This window comes from Marmota flaviventris, chromosome 4, assembly GCF_047511675.1.
Source record: "Marmota flaviventris isolate mMarFla1 chromosome 4, mMarFla1.hap1, whole genome shotgun sequence".
Lineage (NCBI taxonomy): Eukaryota > Metazoa > Chordata > Mammalia > Rodentia > Sciuridae > Marmota > Marmota flaviventris.
Window position 1 is genome coordinate 53,574,429 of NC_092501.1, and position 19,841 is coordinate 53,594,269.

Sequence of the window (19,841 nt, forward strand, 5' to 3'; positions counted from 1 at the left end):
TGGGCCCTGCCTGCCGAGTGGCTCCTGTGCGCAGGGCTGTGGGAGAGTGGAAGGATAGGGACGTGACCAGGGCGTGTGATCCCTGAAGCCACCTCTGTTCTTTGTGTTTCCAGGCCTCCTCTGCCACCGTGGGAGCAATGCAGTCACATCAATTGGATTCCCTCTCCTTTTCCACGGTGGCATCCAGGCAGCCAGTCTTCAATGTCATCTGCCATGTCTGTCACCATGGTGTCCTTGATCACAGATCCCTGCAGGTTGCTGTGGAGGTGGCCTTTGTCCCTTGGCGAGCCTGTTACTAATTTGTCCTTTTTGTTTAGTTTCGGGCCGATCTTGGGAGTAGCATTTGGGAAATCTCTGCAAGGCTGCCTAAGACTTTGCTTCTAGAACTTTCTACAAAACCATTCCTTTCCCTAGGGCACTCCCTAGGGCTCTCTGGATAATGGGACCCAGGTCTCCTCCATTGCCACAGTCTGGCTGTGCCCAGCCAGACGGTGGCACTCCATTCTCAGATCCTCCAAAGTTTTCCGGAACCCTCTGCCCGAGCCCATTACCGTCCACACTCCTGTGGCATCTGGCCCTCCCCTGCCCCCCCTCACTCCCTGCCCCAACCCCTAGGAAGCAGCTCCTTTGCAAACTGCACGATGGACGCATCTTCCTTGCTCGGTTTACCTCCGGATTTTGCTGAGGCATCCCTTCTGCTGCCTTCCCTGCCCGGCACTTTCTACTCAAAGCCAGAGACACCCTGCTCTGCCTTCTGGAGTCATACCCCTTCCCCAAGCCAAGACAAAATGTGGGTGGGGTGAGAAGGAAGGGGCAAAGAGTGGGAAGGGGAGATGTCACCCGTTGAAAATGTTGTTAAATACTTCAAGACTTGACCTGAAGTGCCCCTAGGTGCCCCTGAAACTCATACAGATCCTGTAACGATGACGCCACTTGTCACAGACATGTTCCAACTGAGAATCTGGACCCTGGTTCTGTTTGCCAAAATGCAGAATTGGATCACCTCTTTTGATTTGTGATTCTGGACATGGAAAGGTATGGGGACGGCTGGTCTGGAAGGAACCCATCACTTGGGCACACCAGTGACAGCCAGGATGCCAAAGGGACCTGACACCAGGATGGACGGGGTGAAACTGGCAGGACCCCAGTGCCATCAAACGGTCCTGGGAGAGGATGAGTGGCACGAGCCCTGGGTGGGGGCAATTTGCTGAGCACCTGTCTAGGAATTGTGGGAAAATCAAGAAGAAGGGGACCTGGGTCGTGGCTGAATCTGGAGGCTCAATTATTGCCTTGGAGAAAATGTGGGAGAGAAAGTGACCCTGGGGAGGTGCTGGGAAACCCTGTCGAAGGACAGAGGCTGGGAGAACCCAGAACACTTATTCTAGAGGAGAGACTCGTGTCACTGAAGGGCTGTAGGGTAGGAGAAGGCCTAGTTCTGGGATGTCCCGTAGGACCTGAGGGACACGGAGTCAGGAGTCAGGCTTCAGCGCCACCAAAGCAGTCTTAAGGATTTGTTTGAAAATAGAGAGGCTCTGTAGGGAGAGTTCCCTGTGAGTGGTGCTGAGGCAGAGGATGGGGGAATCCTCGATGGTAAGAGACACTCCTGGGTAGAACATGGGATGAGACCCCGGATGTCCCTAGCTCCTTGGGATGTTGGGGTTCCTCTCGCTCACCTCATTCATTTCAGTCCCACTGATTCATACCTTGTGGCAACTCAGACAGGAGCTGTCTGGAGACATCACCAACCATGAAAAATGAGCTTGCGGAGAGACAGTATGTGGGACACGGGGGCAGGGCTGGCCCTGCTGCAAGAACACACTGTCTCCCGGCTTCCTTCATATGTAAGCAATTAAGCAATCACCTGGAAACTGACATCACTGTTCGCTCAGCTCACTTAGACCTCGCCTCCCCCTCTTTCCAAGAAAATCCAGGCCTTCAGGTAGGAATTCTCAGTTCCCAGGCGTACTCACCCTCAGGTCTTGCCGCAGCCAGAAGCATCCCAAAAATGAAATTGGATCCCTTTCTCTCACCATGCACAAAAGTCAACTCAAAATGGATCAAGGAGCTAGGAATCAGACCAGAGACTCTGCATGTAAAAGAAGATAAAGTTGGTCCTAATCTTCATCACGTGGGGGCAGGCCCCAAATTTCTTAATAAGACACCTATAGCACAAGAGATAAAACCAAGAATCAACAAATGGGACAAATTCAAACTAAAAAAGTTTTTTCTCAGCAAGAGAAATAATATGTGAGGTGAATAGGGAGACTACATCCTGGGAACAAATTTTTACCCCTCAAACATCAGATAGAGCTCAATCTCTAGAGTACACAAAGAACTCAAAAAGTTAAACAACAACAACAAAATAACCCAATCAACAAATGGGCCAAGGACTTGAACAGAAACTTCTCAGAAGAGGATATACAATCAATCAACAAATACATGAAAAAATGCTCACCATCTCTAGCAATCAGAGAAATTCAAATTAAAACTACTCTAAGATACCATCTCACTCCAATAAGAATGGCAGCCATTTTATGAAGTCAACAACAATAAGTGCTGGCGAGATTGCGGGGAAAAAAGTACACTCATACTTTGCTGGTGGGACTGCAAATTGGTGCAGCCAATTTGGAAAGCAGTATGGAGATTCCTTAGAAAGCTGGGAATGGAACCACCATTTGATCCAGCTCTTCCCCTTCTCAGACTATAGCAAAAAGACCTAAAAAGAGCATACTACAGGACACAGCCACATCAATGTTTATAGCAGCACAATTCACAATAGCTAGAATGTGGAACTAACCTAGATGCCCTTCAATAGACGAATGGATTAAAAAAATATGGCATTTATACACAATGGAATATTACTCAGCACTAAAAAATAACAAGTACATGGCATTTGCAGGCAAATGGATGGCATTAGAGCAGATTATGCTAAGTGAAGTGAGCCAGTCCCTAAAAAACAAATGCCAAATATCTTCTCTGATATAAGGGGGGTGACTCAAAATGGGATAGAGAGGAAGAGCATGAGAAGAAGACTACCACTAAATAGGGAAGAAAGGTGGGAGGGAAAAAGAGGGAGAAGGGGAGTTGCACGGAAGATGAAAGGAGAACCTCATTGTTATACAGAATACATATATGATGTTCTAATGAGAAAAAGAAAAAAAGTGTGTCACATTAGATTGGATAGACAGAAAGGATGGGAGAGGAGGGGAAGAGTAAGGAGGATAGGAAGGGCAGCAGAATAGAATAGACAATATGATTGATGTATGTACATTCCATGTTATGTATTATATGTAAAAATACATTGTGCTGTCATATATGACTAAAAAAAATAAAAGAAAAAGTAAAAAAAAATGACAGTACAATGATCTAAAATAACAGTTCTTATTTAACCAGTTGTTTAATTTTTATGGTTGCTTGCTCTATAAAAAAAAATAAAACTTAATAAAAACAATGTCATGGGTAAACTTAAAAAAAAGAAAAAAAATAAGTCATTAACCCAGCTTTAAAAAAAAAAAAGAAAAAAGGAAAGAAAGAAAGTAGTGTATCATGAGAGTTTTTTCCTTTAGAAATAATTCAAATGACCTTCCTAGAAAGAGTCAGCAGGTCTGGGGATATAGCTGAGTGGTAGTGGGCTGGCCTAGCATGCAGAAGGCCTTGGAGTTTAAAGCCCAATACTGCAATAAAAGAAAAGGGAGGGAAGGGAGAAAAAAGAAGGAAGGGAGGGAGGAAGGGAGGAAGTAAAGAAGGAAGAAAAAAATGAAAAAAATGAAGAAAGGGAGGGAGGAAGGAAGGAAGGAAGAAATAAGGGAGAGAACAAAAGCAGGGAAAGCAATGGGTCATTAAAGCAAAAGGGCAAGCAGTACAAATATAAATATATGACATAAAATCTGTTGAGACAGTTTAGAAAGCTTTAGAATTTCCATAACATCAAACAGAGTGGTATTATGACTGTATAGAAACTTAAGAAGCTCAACCTTGGCCTGGCCTAAACCAAACTCAGGGGTGGGAGGCATAGAGAGGACTCCTCTCTGGCTGGAGTGGAAGGGACCTGAACCCATGGCACTTCAGGATGCACTGGTTAGGGAAGGAAGGGGCCAAGACTCCCTTGATTGGCACTTGAGCACCACAAGGCTCCTGGGAGTCCTTCACCCTGGCTCCCCCATCACAACCCCCCCCCCCCCCCCCGCAGGGGTTCTCAGTGGTCTGCTCCATTGTCTGGTGCAGGTTTGAGTTCCTGACCAAACACCTGAATGTCCACAGACTATGTTGGCCTGCCTGGGCAGGCATTGTTGTGGGGGCAACAGTCAGAGCCGTCTTGGCGTGATGGAGGCACCAAGGACTGCCCCTCAGCCATATTAGCGGGTGGCCCTGGAAGAAGTAGGCAGGGTTGTGGCAGCATTGTCTGAAGACATGAAGCCAGGCCCTAATCCTTATGGTGTTCCTTGGGAGTTGGTGATGTGTAGAGCTATTGGATGTTTTGCTCTTCTCTTGTTTTTGTGGAGAAGTTTTCAGTGTGTTAGAAGTAGGCTTTATGTGGGAAGAGAAAAACAGCTGGCTTTAAAACTTTCTAGAAGAATTGAAGAAAAATGTGAACTACTTGAAAAAGTTAGCCTTGTTCAAAAAGAGCTTGAAGGCTTAGAGTCAACTTTAAAGGGCAGCAGTTCTGAGAAGAGTCCAAGAGAAGCCCCAAATTTGGAGGCAACCTATAAAAAGCTGCATAGGTCCAAACCTAGCCATGGGGATGAAAGACTCTTTCTAGAAAAAGAGCTAGAAGAACAAAAGGCCAAACATTGTAAACAGGATGGAATCATGGCAGATATATTGAGAAGGATAAAGACCCTAAAAGGTGAATCAGAATTCCTCAGATCACAAATAGCTGAAACTAAAACAAACTTGAGACTGCTTCAAATGAGTGAGGAAGGACTTCAGCTGGCAATGAAGGAAGCCTTGGATGAACGTTCCCAGCTTCAGCATAGTCAGAAACCGATCTTACAAGGAGACGCTGAATCATGGAGGGAACAAGGACGTGTCCAATGTAAAGAGAGCACCGCATTGGAAGACTCTCAATTCCATGCAAAACAAGTTCAAACTGATAAAGAAAATCACATGGAGTCTCTGACTGAAGGCTTGCTGATGATGAAAGATACGTCTTCTCCAAGCAAGGGAGCCCAAACAGATGTTGGGAACTTGGAATGGGGAATGAAGAGTGAATCAGGAATTGGTGCTCACTTGGATGATGAGCCCAAAGGAGCTTTGAAGAAACTGGTTGATGGTGCTAAGCTAAAGGCCTCCTTAGAAACCTTAGAAGTAGAAAGATATCAAACTTGTGCTTTCTTATCTGACATAGAGAAAACAAAGGAAGACCTTAGAGAACAGATTAAAAGTCTGAAAACTGAACAGGCAACCTTGCTGTCAGAAAATACATGGCTTGAAGGTGAGAATGAGAACCTTCAGCAGAAAGTTAAAGTCATGATGGAATGCTATCAAGAAAATATGATGAAACTCCATGGGAAACTCAGAGTAGAGGAAAATTATCAGGTGGAGCAAGAGGAGAAACTTTCCAAGGTCAAAGAAGAGATGGGCCATACAAGAGAAGAGCTGGAGACATACAGAAAGCGAGCCACATATCTTAAAGAAGAATTGGAGAGAACCATTCAGTCCTGTCAGGGGAAGATTATTTACTCTGAGAAAAAAGCACATGAGAGTGAGTTGGAGGCTTGGATTGCTGAAAGAAACCTCCATTATTTCATGAAACAAAATGCTCGCAATAGACAAAAGTTAACTGAAAGGGAGCTTCAATTTGAACTTGTAGAGGAAGATCCCTGTGCACTTGGTGTTTCAAATGCAGCATTGGGCAGAAAGCATTCCCCCAATGGTCCCTCACCATTGGGTCCTCCTTGGCAAGGTGGATGTTATTCGAATTATGGTAGACCATCGCGACAAGCAGAACTCAGAGGTTCTAATATGCCTTCTTTGGATAAAGAGGATGGGCCTATGTCTTCAGAAAGTCAATCCAGTAGAAAGGAGACCAAAATCGATCTTGGTGATTCCAATGTGCCCAATTCATCTCTCCCTGCTGAAAACCAAGCAACTGTCTCCGGCTCATTGTTGGCACCTTTCCCTCCAGTCAGAGGTGAATTGTTTCCTGTGGATCCGAGGAGTCAGTTCATGAGAGGAGGACCATTTTTCCCTCTGCCTCCTCCAGGAAACAGGTATGGAGCACCTCGAGATTATTTTCCACCGGGCCCACCACCCCCTCCATTTTTTCCAATGCCAGATGTCTATGAATGGAGGTATTTTCCTCATGACCTTCCCCCAAGAGCTAGATTTCCTCCCCCCACCCCCGCATTCTGAAAGTAGAAGTGAGTACCCTTCAGGCTTCATTCCACCTTCAAGTGAAGAAACCTGATGTTTTTGATCTCTCTTCAAAAGTAATTTGACTTACCTCTCATTTTTAGTTTTTAAGGAACTGCTTTTACTTAAGTAAGTGATTATACTTTTGCTCCGATTGAAGCTAAATAAAACTATAATTCTTAGGATAGTATTTTGGAAATAAAGATATTTTAAGTATGAATCTTATGCGTAAATTATTTCCATTCTATTTTACTCTAAAGATTACAGCATTGAATTTGATTAATCCACTATTCCATAAACAACAATGGGAGTTTCATGTATGTCATCTAGCCTTTGGGGATATTTTAAATGCCCAACAAAGACAGTCCCTTTATACAAAGAAGTGTATTTACTATGATTGTAGCAAATGTGAAAGGAACTTTATGCTTAATGAAAGATTTTCATTGATTTTCAATCTTGTGGGGCATGTCAACTAGTTTTCCCATAAAACAATAACTAGAGCATATTAAGAGTAAACCAGAAAACACTACTAAACATGTCATGGAAGTAGGAGATCTCAAATACAAAGAAAGTTGCAGTTCTCAGGAAACATTTTGGAATTGGAAACCACAATTTAAACTCACTCTGTTCCCATTTTCCCTGAGTCATCGTTGATGACTTCTTCTTCTTCTTCCTCCCTCCTCCTCCTCCTCCTCCTCCTCCTCCTCCTCCTCTTCCTCCTCCTCCTCCTTCTTCTTCTTTTTCTTCTTCCTATTTTTCTTTGTGTTCTTCATCTTTCAGTTCTTCTTCTACCTTTAATTAATTAATCACTCACTCAATCAATTAATTAATTTTTATGTGGTTCTGAGGATCCTACTCAGTACCTTGCATGTGCTAAGTGAGTGCTGTTCCACTGACCCACAACCCCAGTTCCTGTCTTTTATATTTTATGCCCATTTTCATGAAATTTAGAATTGCATTCTGCTGTGGTTCACTGATAAAGGTTTACCTAGTCTTTGGTTTTTGGGGAGATATTTGTAAAATACACATGAATTATTAGGACACTGAAATAAGAATCAGACACATAATTCTCAGCTTTTGGTATTCTTTGATTTGATACTCATAAAATGACTATGCTAAACTACTTTAAGTTTTTTGAACTGCTCACTTTCAACTTCTATATCATTGCCAACAAGTGACAATTGGCCAACCTGCACCAATACACAGAGAACACTTTGAACAAGTTTTCCCCAATAGAGACCAAGAACGAACATGTATTAAAAATACCCTAACCATAGTTAAAGCTTTATTCAGATGTTAAATATGCTCTCTAAATGTGTGTCTGCATGTGTTAAAGTGTACATTTAAACCTAAAATGAATGCAGTAGTATAACCTCCTTCTTAAAAAAAAGAAGCAGCTTTTTTTTTTTTTAATTTTTTATTGTTGGCTGTTCAAAACATTACATAGTTCTTGATATATCATATTTCACAATTTGATTCAAGTGGGTTATGAGCTCCCATTTTTACCCCATATACAGATTGCAGAATCACATCAGTTACACATCCATTGATTTACATATTGCCATACTAGTGTCTGTTGTATTCTGCTGCCTTTCCTATCCTCTACTATCACCCACCCCTCCCCTCCCCTCCCCTCTTCTCTCTCTGCCCCCTCTACTGACATTCGTTTGTCCCCCTTGTATTATTTTTCCCCTTCCCCTCACTTCCTCTTGTATGTACTTTTGTATAACTCTGAGGGTCTCCTTCCGTTTCCATGCTTTTTCCCTTCTCTCTCCCTTTCCCTCCCACCTCTCATCCCTGTTTAATGTTAATCTTCTTCTCATGCTCTTCGACCCTACTCTGTTCTTAGTTACTCTCCTTATATCAAAGAAGACATTTGGCATTTGTTTTTTAGGGATTGGCTAGCTTCACTTAGCATAATCTGCTCTAATGCCATCCATTTCCCTGTAAATTCTATGATTTTGTCATTTTTTAATGCAGAGTAATACTCCATTGTGTATAAATGCCACATTTTTTTTATCCATTCATCCATTGAAGGGCATCTAGGTTGGTTCCACAGTCTAGCTATTGTGAATTGTGCTGCTATGAACATCGATGTAGCAGTGTCCCTGTAGCATGCTCTTTTTAGGTCTTTAGGGAATAGACCGAGAAGGGGAATAGCTGGGTCAAATGGTGGCTCCATTCCCAGCTTTCCAAGGAATCTCCATACTGCTTTCCAAATTGGCTGCACCAATTTGCAGTCCCACCAGCAATGTACAAGTGTACCCTTTTCCCCACATCCTCGCCAGCACTTGTTGTTGTTTGACTTCATAATGGCTGCCAATCTAACTGGAGTGAGATGGTATCTTAGGGTGGTTTTGATTTGCATTTCTCTGACTGCTAGAGATGGTGAGCATTTTTTCATGTACTTGTTGATTGATTGTATGTCCTCCTCTGAGAAGTGTCTGTTCAGGTCCTTGGCCCATTTGTTGATTGGGTTGTTTGTTCTCTTATTGTCTAATTTTTTGAGTTCTTTGTATACTCTGGATATTAGGGCTCTATCTGAAGTGTGAGGAGTAAAGATTTGTTCCCAGGATGTAGGCTCTCTATTTACCTCTCTTATTGTTTCTTTTGCTGAGAAAAAACTTTTTAGTTTGAGTAAGTCCCATTTGTTGATTCTAGTTATTAACTTTTGTGCTATGGGTGTCCTATTGAGGAATTTGGAGCCCGACCCCACCGTATGTAGATCGTAGCCAACTTTTTCTTCTATCAGACGGCGTGTCTCTGATTTGATATCAAGCTCCTTGATCCATTTTGAATTAACTTTTGTGCATGGCGAGAGAAAGGGATTCAGTTTCATTTTGTTGCATACGGATTTCCAGTTTTCCCAGCACCATTTGTTGAAGATGCTATCCTTCCTCCATTGCATGCTTTTAGACCCTTTATCAAATATAAGATAGTTGTAGTTTTGTGGATTGGTTTCTGTGTCCTCTATTCTGTACCATTGGTCCACCCGCCTGTTTTGGTACCAGTACCATGCTGTTTTTGTTACTATTGCTCTGTAATATAGTTTGAAGTCTGGTATCGCTATACCGCCTGATTCACATTTCCTGCTTAGCATTGTTTTTGCTATTCTGGGTCTTTTATTTTTCCATATGAATTTCATGATTGCTTTCTCTATTTCTACAAGAAATGCCGTTGGGATTTTGATTGGCATTGCATTAAACCTATAGAGAACTTTTGGTAATATCGCCATTTTGATGATGTTAGTTCTGCCTATCCATGAACAGGGTATATTTTTCCATCTTCTAAGATCTTCTTCTATTTCTCTCTTTAGGGTTCTGTAGTTTTCATTGTATAAGTCTTTCACCTCTTTTGTTAGGTTGATTCCCAAGTATTTTATTTTTTTTGAAGATATTGTGAATGGAGTGGTTGTCCTCATTTCCATTTCAGAGGATTTGTCGCTGATATACAGGAATGCCTTTGATTTATGCGTGTTGATTTTATATCCTGCCACTTTGCTGAATTCATTTATTAGCTCTAATAGTTTCTTTGTAGAGCCTTTTGGGTCTGCTAGGTATAGAATCATATCATCTGCAAATAGTGATAATTTAAGTTCTTCTTTTCCTATTTTGATGCCTTTAATTTCTTTCGTCTGTCTAATTGCTCTGGCCAGTGTTTCGAGAACTATGTTGAACAGAAGTGGTGAGAGAGGGCATCCCTGTCTTGTTCCAGATTTTAGAGGGAATGCCTTCGATTTTTCTCCATTCAGAATGATGCTAGCCTGAGGCTTAGCATAGATTGCTTTTACAATATTGAGGTATGTTCCTGTTATCCCTAGTTTTTCTAGAGTTTTGAACATAAAGGGATGCTGTACTTTGTCGAATGCTTTTTCCGCATCTATCGAGATGATCATATGGTTCTTATTTTTAAGTCTATTGATGTGGTGAATAACATTTATTGATTTCCGTATATTGAACCAGCCTTGCATCCCAGGGATGAATCCTACTTGATCATGGTGCACAATTTTTTTGATATGTTTTTGTATCCGATTCGCCAGAATTTTATTGAGGATTTTTGCATCTAGGTTCATTAGAGATATTGGTCTGTAGTTTTCTTTCTTTGAAGTGTCTTTGTCTGGTTTAGGTATCAGGGTGATGTTGGCCTCGTAGAATGAATTTGGAAGTTCTCCCTCTTTTTCTATTTCCCGAAGTAGCTTGAAAAGTATTGGTATTAGTTCCTCTTTAAAGGTTTTGTAAAACTCTGCTGTATACCCATCCGGTCCTGGGCTTTTCTTAGTTGGTAGTCTTTTGATGGTTTCTTCTATTTCCTCAATTGATATTGGTCTGTTTAGGTTGTCTATATCCTCCTGACTCAATCTGGGCACATCATATGACTTAAGAAATTTATCTATGCCTTCACTATCTTCTAATTTATTGGAGTATAAGGATTCAAAATAATTTTTGATTATCTTCTGTATTTCTGAAGTGTCTGTTGTGATATTGCCTCTTTCATCCCGTATGTTAGTGATTTGAGTTCTCTCTCTTCTTCTCTTCGCTAGCATGGCTAAGGGTCTGTCGATTTTGTTTATTTTTTCAAAGAACCAACTTTTAGTTTTGTCAATTTTTTCAATTGTTTCTTTTGTTTCGATTTCATTGATTTCAGCTCTGATTTTAATTATTTCTTGCCTTCTACTTCTTTTGCTGTTGTTTTGCTCTTCTTTTTCTAGGATTTTGAGATGAAGTATGAGATCATTTATTTGTTGGTTTTTTCTTTTTTTAAGGAATGAACTCCAAGCAATGAATTTTCCTCTTAGAACTGCTTTCAATGTGTCCCATAGATTCCGATATGTTGTGTCTGTGTTTTCATTAATCTCTAAGAATTTTTTAATTTCCTCCTTGATGTCTTCTATAACCCATTGATCATTCAGTAACCTATTGTTCATTCTCCAAGTGATGTATTCTTTTTCCTTCCTTCTTTTATCGTTGATTTTCAGTTCCATTCCATTATGATCAGATAGGATGCATGGTATTATCTCTACTCCTTTGTATTGTCTAAGAGTTTCCCTGTGACATAATATATGATCTATTTTTGAGAAGGATCCATGTGCTGCTGAGAAAAAAGTGTAACTGCTTGATGTTGGGTGGTATATTCTATATATGTCAATTAAGTCTAGGTTATTAATTGTGTTATTGAGTTCTATAGTTTCCTTATTCAACTTTTGTTTGGAAGATCTGTCCAGTGGTGATAGAGGTGTGTTGAAGTCTCCCATGATTATTGTATGGTGGTCTATTAGACTCTTGAACTTGAGAAGAGTTTGTTTGATGAACATAGCTGCACCATTGTTTGGGGCATATATATTTATGATTGTTATGTCTTGTTGGTGTATGGTTCCCTTGAGCAGTATGTAGTGTCCCTCTTTATCCCTTTTGATTAACTTTGGCTTAAAATCTATTTTATTTGATATGAGTATGGATACTCCTGCTTGTTTCCGAAGTCCATATGAGTGATATGATTTTTCCCAACCTTTCACCTTCAGCCTATGTATGTCTTTTCCTATCAAATGCGTCTCCTGTAGGCAGCATATTGTTGGGTCTTGTTTTGTGATCCATTCTACTAGCCTGTGTCTTTTGATTGGTGAGTTTAAGCCATTAACATTTAGGGTTATTATTGAGATATGGGTTGTTCTTCCAGCCATATTTGTTTATTTATGTTACTAAACATGGTTTGTTTTCCACTTTGATTATTTTCCCCCCTTTAGTGTCCTACCTCCCACTGTTGGTTTTCATTGTTATTTTCCATTTCCTCTTCCTGTAATGTTTTGCCAAGGATGTTTTGAAGAGATGGTTTTCTAGCTGCAAATTCTTTTAACTTTTGTTTATCGTGGAAGGTTTTAATTTCATCTTCCATCCTGAAGCTTAATTTCGCTGGAAACACAATTCTTGGTTGGAACCCATTTTCTTTCAGTGTTTGAAATATGTTATTCCAGGATCTTCTAGCTTTCAGAGTCTGTGTTGAAAGATCAGCTGTTATCCTGATTGGCTTACCCCTAAATGTGATCTGCTTCCTTTCTCTTGTAGCTTTTAAAATTCTCTCCTTATTCTGTATGTTGGGCATCTTCATTATAATGTGTCTAGGTGTGGGTCTCTTATGATTTTGCACATTCGGCGTCCTGTAGGCTTCTAGGATTTGGGGTTCTGTCTCATTCTTCAAGTCTGGGAAGTTTTCTCGAATTATTTCATTGAATAGATTGCTCATTCCTTTGGTTTGAAACTCTGTTCCTTCCTGTATCCCAATGACTCTTAAATTTGGTCTCTTGATGTTATCCCATATTTCTTGGATGTTCTGCTCATGGTTTCTTAACAGTCTTGCTGAGGTGTCTATGTTCTTTTCAAGTTGAAATACTTTATCTTCATTGTCTGATGTTCTGTCTTCTAAGTGTTCTACTCTGCTGGTAGTATTCTCAATTGAGTTTTTAAGTTGGCTTATTGCTTCCTGCATTTCTAGGATTTCTGTTTGTTTGTTTTTTATAACCTCTATTTCCCTGTATAGTTGATCTTTTGCTTCTTGGATTTGTTTATGTAATTCATTGTTGAAGTGATCTTTCATTGTCTGATTTTGCTGTCTGATGTCTTCCTTGAGACTCCAGATCATCTGAAGCATGTATATCCTGAATTCTTTATCTGACATTCCATCAGCTGCAGCTATTACCTCTTCTAACGTTGAGTTGACCTGCAATGCTTGTGGTCCTTTCTTTCCTTGTCTCTTCATACTGTTCGCGTTCCTTTCTTCTTGGTGAAACTGTTGTGCTATTGAATTTTCCCCCTATATATTTATATTGGTCTTGTATAGTTGCAAAGTCTCCCTCGCAGGCGCGGGCGGCGGCTCTGCCCCTCCTCCAATTGGGGCAATGTGCCTACCACGCCGGCAGGCCGCTGGGCCTGCTCTGCCAGTCGGTAGCAGGTCCGCCGACCTTGCAGGCGCGGGCGGCGGCTCTGTTCCTCTGCGGGCCGCTAGGCTTGTTCTGTCGGTGGTCGCAGTTCTGCCTACTTTGCAGGCGCAGGCAGCGGCACTGCCCCTCTGCAGGCCTCTGGGGCTGTAGTGCCAGTGGGTCGCAGGTCCGCCTACTTTGCAGGCGTGGGGGGGGGGGCGGCTCTACCCTTCCTCAGGCCACTGGGCCTGTTCTGTCTCTCGGTTGCAGGTCTGACCTGTTCTGATGGTGGTCTCAGTTCCGACTACCTTGCAGGCGCGGGGGGGAGTGGGCGGCTCTGCCTCTCAGCAGGCCGCTGCTCCTCTTCTGCCGGTGGGTCGCAGGCCCGCCTACCTTGCAGGAGTGATTGGAAGCTCTGTCCCGCCGCGGGCCACTGGGCCTTTTCTGTCGGTGGTCACCCTTCCCCTACCTGGCAGGCGAAGGGGGTGGGGGGCGGCTCTGCCCCTCAGCAGGCCGCTGGGCCTGCTCTGTGTTTGGTCCCAATTCCCTCTACTATGCCGGCGCAGGGGGAGGGGGCGGCTCAGCCTCTCAGCAGGCGGCTGCTCCTCTTCTGCCGGTGGGTCGCAGGCCCGCCTACCTTGCAGGAGTGATTGGAAGCTCTGTCCCGCCGCGGGCCACTGGGCCTTTTCTGTCGGTGGTCACCCTTCCCCTACCTGGCAGGCGAGGGGGGTGGGGGGCGGCTCTGCCCCTCAGCAGGCCGCTGGGCCTGCTCTCAAGAAGCAGCTTTATTAAAACATTTGAAGCACAGTGAAGAATCTGCCTGATACTTGAGCCCAAAATCAATAGAAATGAAAAAAAATTCGGGTCTTGCAAAAGAAAGTCTACACTTTTAATAAATCTAATAATTCTGTTTTCCCTCAAGAGTCACACTGTTTGTCAAATCAGTCCTTACTTGCCAGCATAAAATATTACTTTCTCTAAGCGTGTGGATGAAAGTTCCGCAGTTATAGTCTGTATAAAATGAACTGATGATCACTCACTGATTGTTATCCAGAACTACTTTTGCCCTAACTACTATTGGTGAACATTTTCTCATATAGTTCATGTCTTATACCAGTCAACTTGAAAGAATCTAATTTCAGGTTTAAATCCGAACGGAAATAGCGAAATACCATGATACAGTCCTCTAACAACATTTTGCTTCAAGAGAAAAAAGGTGAAAGGCTGTTCTAAACAAAACACCACTTACTAAATCAGCTTCCAACTCTGTAAATGACAGTTAAGTAAGACAAAACAATACTTGTGGGAGGCCATCCATGCACGTGATTTGAGTTACCTCCATGGCTGGGTGAGAGGCGTTTAGACACAGCTGTGTCAGAGATTTCCCCACCCTTCTCCAGGTCCCAGGGCTTGTCAGTGCAGAGGTGTGTCTGGACACTGCCCCAAGACCCAATCGTTGCCCCTGACCTTCAGCTGCTGCCCCCCTTAACCTTCATTGGATGGGATTTTCCCTGGAATTTTTTGTTTCTCAATAAATGTCCACTCCCTGGCATGCTCCCTCTTGCTAGCCTCTTCAGTAAACCTTGTTACCGCATTTGGTGGCTGGCTGTGGGAGTTAGGAGAAGCCCTCCCAGAGCTGGTATTAAAGGTAATTAGAGTCTTGTCTCTTTCATTTAGAACTACCTACCATTTACTCATGAATCGAACCTTCTTTAATGAAGCCAGTGCTGGTCGAATGGTAGAGGTGGCACCCTGAAGTGAGGCTCATGAGTTAAATCGACTAGGTTGACTTAGAGAGCATGCTCTACAAATGCAGAATTTGTGACAATTTTTAGGGTCACGGAAGTACCAGGCAGTTTTGGAACAAAGGGACTTTAAAAAAAATTAATGATGGGGAATTCATCTTCTACTGCTAAAGATATGTATTTGACTATTTTAGAGACAATAATTAATCAGAAGGGAAAGCAAGTTAAAAGACTCAGTTGCTACAATTCTTAAAGGTTGTAAGTGAATTTTGCCCTAAGTTTTGTGACCAAGATTCACCAAATTTCCATATGTGGGACAAATTAGGAAGGAAATTACATAAAATTTGCCTTTCTATTGAATTACCTGGAAATTTTGAGAATATTCAAAAGGTTTGACCTGCTTTAGAGATCTGTCTTTTTGATTACATGGGGCATAGTCTGTGGCCCCCTGAAGATCTATTGAAAGGTATTCAGAGAGCCATTGAGTCTATTCAAATACAAAAATTGCCTGAGGCTAATGAAAAGTCTTTTCCTCTAACCAGTTAAAGACTAAAACAAATTATATTCCAACAAAAAACCTTGGGGGCAAACCCGAAAGTAAAAAACATAGGCTTGCCTAAATCAAATGGGAGTAGTCAGAAGGAATACCATAGAGAGAGGGCCTCCAGGGGGATAGAAGGTCCTTCTTCTGGAGAGGAGAATCCAGAGGAGATTCATAGAGAGATAGAAAGTCCTCCTGCAGGAGACTTACAAGCTCAGATTCAAGATGGCAACAGGGAAGAATCCATGGAGGAATCGCAATCTGAGGGAGAGGAATCAAACTATGAAGTCCAGGATTTTCCAGGGAATTTTAACAGGCTGTGCTTAACAGCACCTGCCCCGTCCATTTGAATTCAGCCGTTGTCTGTTAAAAGGGGGAATTTTAATAGATACTCTGAGATGGCGATGACATTACTTACTCTGTTCCAGTGGGGAATTAGAAAGGCACAGGAAGCTGGGTAAGATACTAGTGACTTTCAACTCTTTCCAGTTCTTCAACAGGTTAATGATCAGGACCAGCATGTTCACCTCCACGCGATAATTCCTTTTAAAACTATTAAAGAGTTAAAAAACGCCTGTGAGGTCTGTGGTCCAAATTCACCATTAATGTAGTGCTTGCTTGAGACTTTCTGCTGTCAACCACTCCCACGGAGTGACTGGACTTCTATTGCTAGAGCTTGCTTGATGGTCATATTGGACAGACTTTTGTTCTGGGCAGATACAAAGTAATTGGAGGCAGTATCTTCAAACACCTGTGGACATGTTTTTAGAAACAGGTGACTTTATTGATTTGGAAAGGCAGTGCTGCAGTCTGGCTGGGCACTAATAACCAAGCTGCCACAAAGCCTTGTAGGTACAAATAGCAACTACTTTATTTCAACTCTCACTGGCAGTGCATGCGCGCTTTTCCACCAATGCCACCAATGCGGCCCTTCCCCCGGGACACATCACACACCAACCGGAAATCCCTTCTCCGGCACTTCCCCAACCAATGGGAACTCTCTGGGAATCCCCGGGAGAACTCCAAAGTAGCAGGCCCCAGAGGCAGCAAGAGCCGCCCTGTTGCCAGACAGTAAAGGTCAAATATACAATACAATCAATCCAGCATCATAGCAATTATATATAGCTTAACTCAAATCATCATCTCAATGGTTCCTGGGAGTCACCTTTCAAACATTCCCTCTGGCAAATGCCAGGCGTCATTCTGACCTGCCGTGGCTCTCAACATCTCCCCCCCTTCTGTTTAATTAAACAACAAGCAATGTGGCTTAGGGACCATGCCTGTTAGGCTGTCCAATACTACATATGGTCCTTACCCGTCATTGGATGAGCTGACCTCAAGGCGTCAGCTTCCCATCGTAGGTTGGTACTACTGCAATTGGATCTTACTTGTCACTGACTACCAGTCCAGCATACAGCCATACATGTGGATAGGCCTATGCACCAGTGGGGGGGTGAGGTTCTTTGCCTCACCTCTGTTGGCCCCCAAATTTGGCCTTGGTGCCAGTGGGGGGGTGAGGTTCTTTGCCTCACCTCTGTTGGCCCCCAAATTTTAGACCATCTCTAGCAGAAGGGAGGAGGATACAGAAATGCCATGACACCAAGCCAATTGACGGCTCCTTTGGAAAAATTGCATCACTGGTGACACCATCAGCAAAGATATGCCAGCACTACCACAATTCGCTGCACCAACAGATAGTTCACAATGCATACAAGTGATACATAGTCCAGGCAAGTTCTGCAAGCAGTTAAAAGTGGAGGAATCTATCAATATGTCCATTTCCTCCCAAAGTAAGTCGACTCCTTGATTGAGCATTACTTGTTGAGTTATATTCATTGATGCATCAGTTTATACAGTTTACTGTGATAGCTATCATAGAAGCTGTAGTTTGGTTTTATTTTTGTTTTCACCAGCACTGGGATGAAGATAGGAATTCTGGCAATGATGCTAAAGAGACATTATCCTGAACAGAATTATTAAATATAATGAAAAGGAAAGGTGAAAGTAAACAAACAGATCTGTTAACCTCCTTTAAAAACAATCCTTAACAGCTGTTTACCTAATTTAAATTAAACCATTTAAATCACGTGAATAAAAAAAATAATTCGGATCCATTTTTTCATGAGCACTCCTCATATATGATATATGGACATACGCACACACAGACATACAACACAAAACACAAGTGTGCACACATAACATACAACACATAAGACAATAGTAAAGGCCTTGTAGCTTTACATAGGCGAAATCTCCATTGCAATGTTTAAAAACTCCACAGTCAAAAAATAAAACTGATCAGAAAAACATTAACCTAGGTTTGTATGAGCTCAAAAAATAAAATAGAACTTTATGATGTGGGAAAATGCAATAATAAATAGATATTGAAAAAAGCACCCTGGTTAATCACTGTCGCAGATGTAAGAATAGCCAAGCTGGAGCTCTGGATATCAGCTGTTATGGATTTGAGTCAAATCATCTTCTTTTTGGTCTGTAGAAATTGCTTTGGTTAGCCTCTCTGGAATCCAAATCGGCTGCTGTTCTCCCTGTGGAAACACACAAACAGAACCCCGACTCCAGACAATCACTGGGTCAGGACCTTTCCATTGTCCTGTTAGAATATCCTTCCAAAGTACCTTAGGCTTATGTACATTTTTTGGCACATATGCCTTTCAGCAGCACTGAGCCCTGATGAATCCAAATTTAAAAAGTTTAGAGTAAAAAGGGTTATTTTAAGTTTATCTTTGGGGGATATATACCCCTTTCCAATTCCCTCTTTTTGCTTTAATAAGTATGTTTTAATAGTTTGATGAGCTCTTTCAACTATGTAAGTAAAATATTAACTGATTTTTCTTCAGGGATGATGTTCCAAAATATCCTATATGCATCCTTTTAAATTTTTGATGTGGTTTTAAACCAATTTCCTTTTAGTTTAACGTTTTCTAAATTGGCTCTTGTCTGTAAATTTTAACACCTTCATCTGAGACTTCTAATTTCTGCACCACCAGAAATTAAAGTTGATGGGCTTTTTGAAAAAGTTACTAATAATCTCCTTGTTCTTCTATTTTATCCAATATTTGACTTTAAACTTCTCTCTTCTACCTTTTTCTATCTTGAATGTCTGTATCTAATAGTTGTCTTAGCTTTTTGTATTTTTTATCTGAAATACCTTTATTTGACATTTTTAACCATTTTTTATCTTGTTTATATCTTTTAGTTTTCTTCTAAGGTTTGTACATTCACCCTTAGTTGCTTTTTTTCCTCCTAGTTTTCTTTTGTTTCCTATTTTGTGGGTTTAAAATTCTTGTCTTCCTACATCTTCTCTATCTTCCTACATCTTTTCTATCTTTTTTTTCACCTTCCTGTATTTCTGTCTTCAAAGTTTTTCACTTCAAATTTCTAATATTCTTTCTCCAAATTGCTTTTATCCTATTATCTTCCCATTTTCATTTTTTTTAAGTAATGCTTTTAAGATTAACTAGGCTTAGAATGACGCAATCTTTCCTCCGTCATGAAGGCATCTTGATTACCTTCAATTTAACCTTTTAAAGCCTTCCAATTATCATCTATACTGTACTTTTAAATGTACTTTTTCACCACCTACAGCTTCACTCTTTTAAACGAGGCTTAGATTCTGTTTAAATCGCTTAATGTTAGTTTACATGGCTGCCCTTCAACTAAAGGCTTTTTTTTTTTAACTCCATTAAGAAGCTTTGTCTCAGTCTGCCGTGTACAAATACCTTTTTCTTCTTTCTTCCTTTCTCAAGCTTTTAAAGTAAGTCTAGTTTCCTCAAAATCTTTTTAAATGGCATTTTACAACTTTTTACTTTACCACACAGAGATTATCTCATCTAGAAACATTTCTTTTTTTTTTAACCTTTATATTAAAATATATTTCCACATCTTGACTCTTTTTATATCTCTTTTGTAGCCATTAACCTTTTTTTAAAAATTTACATTGTGAAACAACCCTTATAAAATTTCGAAATTTAGATAAGTTACTCCACTTTAATAAGATGAAATATTTTTTTATGTTTTTTATGGTACTATAATAATATAATTGAAACCCAACTGAAACTTCTTATACTCTTTGTATATAAATTACACATGATAGAATCTTAACACTTAGTAACCTTGTTTCAGCAAAGACACAGACACAAAGCAATATTAAACTTTTTTTCATTTACCAATTTATGAAAACACACATAATGTTTAAATATATTACCTTATGTAACTTAATAAGTAAAGAGTACTTGATTTTATATTTAGTGGTTGGTATTTTAACACTTTA

The 19,841-nt window shown here is 41.1% G+C and overlaps 1 protein-coding gene across 1 annotated transcript; it reads left to right on the forward strand.

Moving 5' to 3' along the window:
* The first annotated feature begins 4,323 nt into the window (after window positions 1-4,323).
* LOC114082444 (melanoma inhibitory activity protein 2-like) lies at window positions 4,324-6,409 on the forward strand. The gene is given in 2 exon segments (XM_027923663.2): window positions 4,324-6,324; window positions 6,326-6,409. Coding segments are annotated over 2 exon segments (2,085 nt in total).
* The last annotated feature ends 13,432 nt before the right edge of the window (window positions 6,410-19,841 follow it).